This window comes from Apis mellifera, linkage group LG2 (assembly GCF_003254395.2).
Source record: "Apis mellifera strain DH4 linkage group LG2, Amel_HAv3.1, whole genome shotgun sequence".
Lineage (NCBI taxonomy): Eukaryota > Metazoa > Arthropoda > Insecta > Hymenoptera > Apidae > Apis > Apis mellifera.
In genome coordinates this window covers 1,648,635-1,659,990 of record NC_037639.1, presented here as the reverse complement: position 1 = coordinate 1,659,990, position 11,356 = coordinate 1,648,635, and the positions used below count along the sequence as shown (strand labels likewise).

The window sequence follows — 11,356 nt, the reverse complement described above, 5'->3', positions numbered from 1 at the left end:
ATTAATATTTATAATAATTATAATATTTATAATAATAATTAATATTAATATTTATAACAAAATATTACTAAAATTACATTAGAAATTTTTAATTTCTAATATAAGATTTTTTTTTAAATTATTATCATAATATATATTTTAAATGTATAAATTATAATAAACTGTAATTAAACAATCACAAATTTTCAATTTTTTTATAGAAGAATAATATTATATTTTCATTAAAATTTTTGTATATATTTTATATATCAAATATAAATTTAAAATTTTTATAGCCATTATATTTTAATAATTGCGTGTATATAATATTTAAAACAACAATAGCTATAACAAAAACAATCTATAATATGGAATAATATATTTTATTAAGCATAATAATGTTTCATTACTTAAATAGATGATTCATTCATATATATTCAGTATATAATAATATACAATGTATAATTTATGCATTATATATCTTAATATTTTATATATATATATATCTTATATATATAGTTTTATTTAAAAAAAATATTTATTATAATTTTTTATGAAATCTAATAATTAAAATCATTATTTTGTAATATTAATTTTCTAGAAATCATAATATTTTGATAATATTTGAATTTTGTCATAATAATTTATTAATATAAATAAATATAATTATTTATTTTCAAGAATTTTTTTTCTAGTCTAATTTAGTTAATAATTACTAAAAATATGAATTCAATTATTTTTTTTTAATTAAAGCTGAAGTTTTTATTTTTATAAGTTTAAATTCTGACGAATTATACGGAAGGTAGGCACGCCTGCGCCGCATCGATCCGAAATTGACGGTCTCGTCTTTCCGTAAATGGAACAGTATTGTCCAAGTATGTACATAATAGCTCGATGAATTTATCACGTTGAAGAACATGGAAAATTATTTCTTTGATAATAATGCGTTGTTCCGGTCGAAAGTTCCTAATCTGGATCATTTTAATGTTCCTTTTTGTTCTGATTAGTCATCTCTTAATCAGTCGTGAATTATATTTACCAATATTGGCTATTATTGATATTTTAATATCAAAAAGTCATTCAAGTTCTCAAAATATCCAAATTGAAGCACCTGCTTTCTCAGCAGGCATGTACATGGCAGGTTTACATCCTGGAAATAGAAGTTTTTGTAAATGGTACCATGGTTTACCAAATGCGCTTTCATATCCTGCATCCAAAGTCACCTGGAGCCCTGAAATCGGTGAGAAGAGTCCCTACAGAGTTCTACCGTTTGTATTACGCGGAACCGAGGAGAGGAACAAACTGCCTCAGGTGACTTTCTGCACGCACGCTACTGCAGATCAGGTCTATGGAATCGTGGAATTAGCTCGGAGATGGGAGGGCCCATTAAGTCTGGCCGTTTTCACACCTGGCCTCGACGCTGGTATCGCCGTTGCTCTCCTCGATCGGGCCTGTCGATGCGAACCTGAAATGTATAAGGTTTTCTTATGCACTCGCTGTCAAAACGGGTTAATAGTTCAATAGTATTATGATTAAACTTAAATATTATACATATATTATAATTATATTTTCAATTATTTTATCTGTCTTATTAAATACATAATTAAATACATAATAATTATTTTCTATTGTCAAGAATATTTCATAAAAATTAATACGATACAGAATTTTAAATTTGATATATGTCTTTATAAAATATTTATAAGTATATATGAATATTTAACTAAATTATAAATGCATGTATATCATATCGTACATACAATAATTTAAATAATGTACATAGAATCATTACAAAATATAATATCAAAATCTTAACACATGTTTTATTACAGGTTTCTATTCACTTAGTATTTCCTGTTGATCATCCACCAGTTTTAGGACAAATTATTCAAGAAGGTGATTGTTCTGCAACTGATCTTCAGAAAAAAGAAACAGAAAGAAAACAAAAGGGCATGATTTATCCTATTAATGTGGCCAGAAATGTGGCTAGAATCCAAGCAAACACTATTCGTGTTCTAGTAACAGATATTGAATTATTACCTAGTCAAAAATTAGCATCCGGTTTTATGAAAATCGTCCGTGAAAAACCACCAAAAAATGGTGTTATTTTTGTGGTGCCAATATTTGAAATAGAATCAAAAATATTACCACCTTCGACAAAAAAAGAATTGCTTTCAGCAACAAAAGCTGGTTTAGCCGTGTATTTTCATAGGTTTGTACAAATAATATATATAATTATAATTATACAAAAATAAAATTTACATTATTATAATTATATAAAGATAAAATTCACATATATATTTTAATTTTGTATATAATATACATTATGAATAAGATAAGATATAGAAAATTCTTTTTTTATAGATTTCTTTGTTCACATTGTCAAAAATTTCCTGGACTTACTAGATGGTTAATTAGACCGGATCCGGGTAAAGTGAAACCACTTATTATTACGAGAAGGGAATATCCACATCATAGATGGGAACCTGTATTCATAGGAACGCAAAATGATCCCTTTTATGCTGAAGAAATGTCTTGGGAAGGTAGACAGGACAAAATGAGTCAGGTAATGCACACATTCATTGGTACAATCGATTATATTACATAATAATAGTCACATTAATCAATAATTATAAAAAATACATTTTATGATTTAAAAATATATTTCTATAATTATTATATATATTATTAATATTATTAATAATGATAAATGCATTTATAAATTAGACTTTTAAAACAAAATGTTGTATTAATAATAAATATTAAATATATATTATATTAATTTTTATTTTACTATCTTTTATAGATGTTCGAGATGTGTCTTTTAAATTATCGTTTAATTATACTTGACGGTGCCTTTTTAGTCCATACACCAGGTATTAAACGAAAAATAAAAATTGATGCAAAAAAACAAGCATTTTTAAAATCTCATGAAAAAAAAAATGCTCAAATATATCAACGTATAATTAAGCGTTTATCGAAACGATATCCTATTAATCGTAAATGCGCGCATTAATATTTTTCGATAACAGAAATCAGTATTCAGAAAAATTGCTTTTAATATAAAAATAAAATTAACATTAAATTAAAGATACATAAAACAACTATATTGTTTATTTAAAGCTATAGAATTATAGTAGATATGTTATTTGACGAACTAATATTCTAACGATGAGTCCGAAATATTTGTAGTATAAATGAAATATCAAAAGAACGAAATTCATATAGTATAATTTACTTCTATAAGAATTTAATTATATTTTTAATTATTTTGATAAAATTAATTATTTTTATGAAATTTTAGTTCATCAAAAAAGATATTTACTATAACCGGAGCTTAATAATATCATTATTTATTTGAAAATAACGTATTGTATTTATATTTATATTCGTAAAAAATTGTTCTTATATTTATAAATGAACGAATGAAAGAAATAATAAAATAAAAATGTGCCTATGAAAAAGTTGTAATATTAATATTAATATTATTATAATATTAATATAATTCCATAAACAATAAGTATGTATAATAATGTTATCATAGTAATAGATTTTTCAATCAGTTAAATGGTAACATAAAATATATTACACATAAGAGATATAAATCATAAAAATTATGAAAATATATTTTTCCATTATTTAACATAATTATCTATTTGATAATAAAATAAAGTATTAATTTGAATCATATATTTTATGATTTAGATTTTATATAAAAACTATTTCAAATTTATAATGATATATATGATTATATAATATTATAAAATATATGTATCATTTATAAATAATTTTTCGACATATGTCTAATTTCTTTTATATAAATATAATATATAAATATAATTTTTATATGTAAATATAAATTCATCAAAATCATTATTTATAATAGTAAAAATATAAATCCACTTTTTAAAAAACGAAATAATTTTTTTAAATCAATTTTTTTGTAATTTTCTTAGATCAAATGATTTTTGAATTTTTTTAAAGATTAAAAAGATTAATTTATTATATAAAATATAAAAAAAATATTTAAAAAATTGCAATTAATTGGAAGAAAATATAAATTAAAAAAAAATTATAAAAATCATTTTTTATCTGAATTTGTAAAAATATATTTATGTTTAAGATGTATTATAAAGATATATTTTATAGATTTGTATCAATTATATATATATTGAAAATTTTATTGAAATCAGCTAATTTTATGATTTACAAACAGTTAAAAATAATAAAAATTGTAGTTCTTTAAGATTTTCGTAATAAATCTAAAGATTTTTATATTTTTTGATATTTGTCTCTTATTTTTTTTTATCAATCGATTTTGATGAAATTTTCAGCATATATATATATATATCTGAATCTATATATATAAACAAATTGTATATTTGAAATTTTCATAGGATCAGATAAAATTGTAAAAATTGATGTTTACTATTTTCTTCGTGATTCTAATTGCGATTTTAAAAATTTTTTTTAATTTTCTATGTTATGTAGTAAACTAATACTTTTAATTCAAAAAAATTCAAGTAGTTTTCATCTTAAAAAAATTATTCTTAAAGTTTAAAAAAACTTTAAAAAATCTTTTTATTTTTAATAAATTTATATTTTTGTCTGCTATTGTACATAAGAACATATATACATTATATTATATATCTTGTTGATATTCTTTTCGCATATAAGAATAAAAGAAAATTTATGTACTCTTAAATCATTAAACATTGTCTTGACTAATAATATATAGAATATTTATAAAAATATAAAACAGTTTTAGACATGCCGATTATAAAAACAATATTGTAAGACAACTGATTAAAATAAATTGATCATATTTTAAAAAATAAATTCTGACAATTTTTATATATAAATTTTTATGTTTCTAAAATCAACTTTTTAATTCTTCCACTTTTTTAAATTTATATAAGATATTAGATATCAGATTAATTTACAAAATAAAACAATTACGCTAATATAATATATATAAATAATATTTATTAATTCTTTAAAATAATTAAAAACAATCTATATTTATGTACAATTTTAATGAAATTTTGTATTTAACTTGAATTAAATTATTACATTTTTTTTTTTCACTTTATATGAATTAATTTTTTAAGCTCGAGATATTAATTCTTCTTAATACAGCACTGTAATAATATGAAATATCAATAATTGAAAGTTAAATCAAAATTAATCTGTGAAATTTGTTGTAACAAAATATGTAATCCTTTTATACAAATTATTCATAAAATTTCGTAAATAATATATTTTATGTTAATTTCAATTAAAATAATTTTAAAGTTTTATGTAAAACATAAATAATTCGATATTTGAATGTGAATTTTGATATTTCTTAAAAAATTTAAATTTATATTCATAATATTCGCCTGCTGGGATTAAAAGCGAGGTTATCCATGAAATATTCGTTATCAGAATGATTAATGATTACATACGCGTCTAATGTGCATTTAGCATTTGAAAATGATGGACATATAAGAAAAGTAGATATTAACACTGAATAATCGATTTTAAATAAGAATTGAATGAAAAGAGATAATGATAAATTATCTGCTTTCAAAATAAGAACAGAAGTAAGAGTCAATAGAAAAATTGAGTTACGTGTATTGAAGTTACAGGCTCAGTCTTCGAGCGGTGGCGTATAAGCAGAGGAAGGTAGTTGAAGTGTTTTTTATTAAAGAAGTTAAGTAAGTACGTTTTTAGTTATTTTGATTCAATAATTGTTAGCAAATATTTAATACCATTATAATGCACATTATTAATTATAGCAATTATAACAATGGATATATTAAAGAATGTATCGTCGGCTTTTTGGTCAACTGATGTTTGGTTACCGCCTAATATAACGTGGGATGATATTAAACCTAATTCAGAAAATAAATACACAAATTTTCAACATTTAATTTATCCTTTACCTATGGCATTATTTCTTTTGATAATCAGATATGCTTTAGAAAGGTAATCATTTTATTTTATTGTTAATATATTTTTTCAATTTTATCATTTTAAAAATATAAAATTTATAATTAAATTGAGGTTATAATATATATATATATATATATATATATTTAAGTAAATATTTATATTTTACGTTATTTAAAAGAACTTATTATTTTACTTTTTTAAAATATTTCATTAAATATTTAATATAAATTATAGTTTATTATAATTTTAATATATAATTATATACGTATATATATTATTTAATTATATATATAATAAACAATAATGATAATTTTTATAGATACTGTTTTGCACCTATTGGTAAGTCTCTTGGTATAAAAAATACAAGAACAAAAAAAGCAACGCCAAATGAAATATTAGAAAAAGCCTATACTAGTAAAAGAATTAAACATAAACAGGTAAGTTTATATCAATTTATTTTCTAATATTTTATTATTATAACATAATATAATTTAATTGTTGGATCAATTTATTTTATTCAATTTATTATAGAATAATAATAAATATTTGGATTAGAAAATATTTTATGATTATTAATTTTATAAAGTTAATATACACTAAAATAATAGATATTTGATAAAATGTATCATAAATTTTTAAAATAAATAATATTAAAATAATATTACTTTGAACTGCTATGTATTTCAATATTAGATAACAATATTGTTATATATACATGCATTAAAGATTTGTTGAATTCTAAATAATGTGTTTAATATTAGGTTCTTGAAACAGATGTAATCTAAGTCAAAGTAATTGCACTGAGCAATTAAATATTATGGATTTTTTTATAATATATGGATATATTTTAAGATCCTGGCACTGGCTAAACAATTAGATTGGTCTGAACGACAAGTAGAAAGATGGTTGCGATTAAGACGTACTCAGGATAAGCCATCAACACTTACAAAGTTTTGTGAAAACAGGTTAGTTTTATATCACAAGAAAAAATGTAATTTTTTATTTTCACTTACAAAGAAATAATTTAATAAAATAAATTTTATTATTTTATATTAAAATTTATGACATTAATTTTTAATACATAATTTTTGTACATAATTTAATTAAATTTAATTAAATTAAATATCTATTTTTCTGTTATAGCTGGAGATGTTTATATTACACATATTCATTTATTTATGGATTCATTATTTTATGGGACAAGTTATGGCTATGGGATATAAATTACTGTTATTACAATTATCCATATCATCCAGTTTCAGATGATGTATGGTGGTACTATATGATATCAATGGCATTTTATTGGTCTCTAAGTTTCTCTCAATTTTTTGATGTGAAAAGAAAAGATTTTTGGCAAATGTTTATTCATCATATAGCTACTATTATATTAATGTGTTTCTCATGGATTGGAAATTTAACTAGAATTGGTTCATTAGTATTATTAGTACATGATTGCGCAGATATTTTTTTAGAAGTAAATATAAACATTTATAATAATATTGATCATAACAAGTTAATAATAATAATGTTATATTATTATTAATAATGTTAATATTAAAATTTTAATGTTAAAATTTTATATTTTTAGGCTGCAAAAATGGCTAAATATGCAAATTACCAAAAATTATGCGATTGTATATTTGTTATTTTTACAATATTATGGATTATTACACGTATAGGTCTTTTTCCATTTTGGATAATTTATAGGTATGTTTTATTCATATTGATTTTTAATTAATGCAATTAAAATTGTATTATTTTATTAAATATATTATATAAAATATTACAGTACATCAATAAAAGCACCTCAAATAGTGCCTATGTTCCCAGCATATTATATTTTCAACTTCTTATTAATTTTATTATTACTTCTTCACATGATTTGGACTTATTTGATTCTTAAAATTGCATATAATGCTTTTTATGCTGGTCAAGTAAGCTGTATATGTATATATATATATATATATATTGCATATTTATTATATTATTATTTATTGTACATTATTATAGTAATTATGAAGTATTTAATTTTAAATTTAAATAAACAATTTTTCAGATGGAAGGTGATATTCGTAGTAGTAGCAGTGAGGATATTTCAGATACTTCCTTGGATAGTACTCCATTGAATAATTCTACAAATTATATTACCAAACAAAATTCCAGACAAAAAATTCACTAACAAATAACTTTCTAGAAAAAAGTTATTGTAACGCAAAAGTTAGTAATAACGCAAGAATTCTATTTAGCCGAGAGTTAATTTATTTCAGCGAATTTAATAAATCCTTGCATTTATCATAGTATAATAATTAAAGACATTAACTTTGATAAAGAAATTAAAAAGGTCATTGACCTTTAAAATATTTACTTGCTTTATTATTTTTAAACGTAATTTAATATTCTTATACAACATAAATAAGTCATAAAATTATTTCATATATCAGTCATTTATTACTTTTAATATCATTACATGTAGAAAAGTCAACATTAAGAACTATGATTTATTCTTTTTATTATTAATCATTTATTTGTACATATTTTATTTAACAATTAAGAAAGTCATTTCTTTTGTTTTTTTTATTTTTAAAGTAAATTTTGATGATTTAGTCAAACAAATAATGGGCCAAAGTTTAAAAATATTTAATATCTGCAATTTCTAAATCTTTTCAAAGTTTAGTATTCCATTATATTTAAGAATGTTTATTTATTCTCATACACTTTATAAATGTCAAATAATATTTTAAAATTTTTGAATTAAGAAGATTAATAATAATATTTCTAATAAGTTTAACTTCTTTTATTTGATTAACCTTCCCCATTAAAATTTTTTGAGAATATCTAATTAATATAATAATTAATTAAATGATATTGTTATGATATTGTTTCTTGTATAAGAATAAATGTATTATTTTCTACTTTATTCTTGAAGATATATATTAACATATAGACTATAAAAGTTATCAAAACACATATTAATAAAAATCTAGAACATGTATATAAATGTATTCATTTATTAAATAACAAACAAAATGAAAGATTTGTAAATAATTGTTTGTACCATTCAACTTTCACGTATAACTTGTATTGTTAAATTTTTAAATAAATTTATTTTTTTTTTATATAAATTCAAATTTATACAATCTAATCTAATTTATAAATTCATTTGTAATTCATGTAAATTTGAATAATATTTTTTTTTAATGAATGTAATTAATAATGATGAATCATCATTAGATTCATTTGGAAAATTAATTAATAATGATGAATCATCACTAGATTCATTTTGGAAAATTAATTTATAAATTAATTTAAACATATATATCTTATAATTTATATCTTATAATTGTTTAAATGTAATTATTAATAATAATGATGATAATTAGGTTAAATTTTGTTCTCTTAATAATATAATAATATAATTTTTATAAGAAATATCTTAATATAATTTTTTTTATGTTTTTTAATAATATTTCAAATAGTAAAATCCAAAAATATAAATTTTGATTCCAAAATTTACTTTATCAAAGCTTATGTTAAATTACATATTTTTAGGATTTTGATGCTATATTGATGTAGTTCGTTGTATATTCATTTGATGAACTTGTGACTGTTAATAAATGATATTGTCGGCATTAATTCTTTTATTACATTTGTTACAAAAAAAATAAATATATATATAAAATATACTTATGCTGTTACTCTTTTACTGAATTACTGAATTATTTCATTATATTTTCATTATATTTTATATGTTTCTATATATATTTTATTTATTTTGATTGTAATATAAGAGTTGGAAATCAGTAATTTCTAATAATTTGATTAACTATTATTTCTAATACATGCAATTATGATTATGATTGAGAAATATATATATCAATTTATTTTTCATCGATAGCAAAATATTTAGTTTTCTTTAATTATCAAGAATACATATAATTGTTAAATATCCTGGACTTTTTTTTGCAAAATTTATTAATTAATTAGAAAATTAATAATTTATAAGTTAATTAAATTAGAGATTATTATTTTATAATTATAGGTCAAATAAAATAATTATACAATTTAATGAATCTCCATAAAATATTTTTTAAAATATTTTTTTAAATAACAAAAATCATTTTGAATATTTTATAAATATTACGAAATTATTTTGAAATCTAATATATCAAGATATGAAACGAAAAAAACATCCGAATTATTATTGAATTTACTTTCATTAAGACTTTATATTCTATATTTTATATGATATTGTAGATTGTTAGTTAATAATTAAAAATAGATGCTGATAAAAAAATCATAGAACAAACAATTCTCTAAAAATTTATTAAAATTTTTTGTTTTTATATATTATCTATATATATGTTATATGTTTTTATATATATATATATATATATATATATATATATATATATATATATATATATATATATATATATATATATATATATATATATATATATAAAAATTAGTATTTTATTTATAATATTATATATAATAGAATTATTATTAGTTATAACATTATAATGTTTATAACAAAAGAGATTAAATAAATTAGAATATATTTACAATTGTTTTGAGATACATTAACAAAAAATAAATATCATATTTTATAAAATTATAAAATATAATAATTATATAAATTTATAAATAATTAAAACGAATTTAAAGATTTATATCAATAAGCAAAATTTTTTAAAAAAGTTTTTTAAAATGTATATTTATATTAATATTATATATTTTTAAATATAAAAGGAAAAGTTAAAAAAGTTTTATAAGAAAAATGCAAGAAAGTTTAAAATAAAATTTTTTTTTAATTTTTTACATAAACATTATCTTGTTAAAAAACAAATATATAAATAAATAAATAAAATAAAAGAAATCATTCAATAAATGTTATATATATATATAATTCGATTTATTTTTATTTAATAAATGTTATATAAAATCAATTTTTATATAATAATAGAAATAATTCTATGATTTTTAATTAATTGATTTACTATGTCATATAAAATCTTATTTATTTTTCTACAAAAATACAAATTTTATTTTCTTTTTCATTAATTAATTTCATTCATTTAAAAATTAATATATATTTTTCCTATAAAAATCATAATTTTTATATATATATATATATATATATATATATATATATATATATATATAATAATTATATATATAAATAATAAATAATTCATATATACATATGAATGAGTATATTTTACATTTTAATAAATAATTTTAGTTCAATATTATATTTCTTTTTATAATAGAAATTAATAGAAAATTTTTTAAAAAAATAAAATTTTCAAATAAATTATTAATTTTTTCTATATAAATTTAATATATAAATTTTAATATTAATAAGAATTTTAAATTATAATTTTAATAAAAAAAAAATATTTAGAATATTGAGAATAAAAAGAAATGATTTTAGATT

General features: G+C 18.7%; 2 protein-coding genes and 1 long non-coding RNA gene across 4 annotated transcripts; 2 read left to right on the top strand and 1 right to left on the bottom strand.

Annotated features, from left to right (window-relative positions):
• The first annotated feature begins 689 nt into the window (after positions 1 to 689).
• On the top strand, positions 690 to 3,218 carry LOC727358 (beta-1,4-glucuronyltransferase 1). Its single transcript, XM_001123067.5, has 4 exons — positions 690 to 1,458; positions 1,812 to 2,191; positions 2,344 to 2,545; positions 2,786 to 3,218. Exons 1-4 carry the CDS (start codon positions 922 to 924, stop codon positions 2,993 to 2,995), a joined length of 1,329 nt encoding a protein of 442 aa, XP_001123067.2. The 5' UTR covers positions 690 to 921; the 3' UTR covers positions 2,996 to 3,218.
• Positions 992 to 5,705, bottom strand: LOC113219428. The gene is made up of 3 exons (XR_003306563.1): positions 5,593 to 5,705; positions 1,203 to 1,444; positions 992 to 1,129 (listed from the first exon to the last, which is right to left on the bottom strand). It is a non-coding gene; the product is annotated as an uncharacterized LOC113219428 (long non-coding RNA).
• Positions 5,194 to 8,161, top strand: LOC727350 (ceramide synthase 6). 2 transcript variants are annotated; one of them, XM_026446491.1, is made up of 8 exons: positions 5,194 to 5,678; positions 5,760 to 5,949; positions 6,236 to 6,353; positions 6,769 to 6,881; positions 7,060 to 7,390; positions 7,505 to 7,623; positions 7,706 to 7,850; positions 7,973 to 8,161. In XM_026446491.1, exons 2-8 carry the CDS (start codon positions 5,771 to 5,773, stop codon positions 8,093 to 8,095), a joined length of 1,128 nt encoding a protein of 375 aa, XP_026302276.1. In that variant the 5' UTR covers positions 5,194 to 5,678; positions 5,760 to 5,770; the 3' UTR covers positions 8,096 to 8,161. The 2 variants fall into 2 exon arrangements, with proteins under 2 accessions (XP_026302276.1, XP_026302278.1); XM_026446493.1 differs by having other exon boundaries at positions 5,570 to 5,682.
• The last annotated feature ends 3,195 nt before the right edge of the window (positions 8,162 to 11,356 follow it).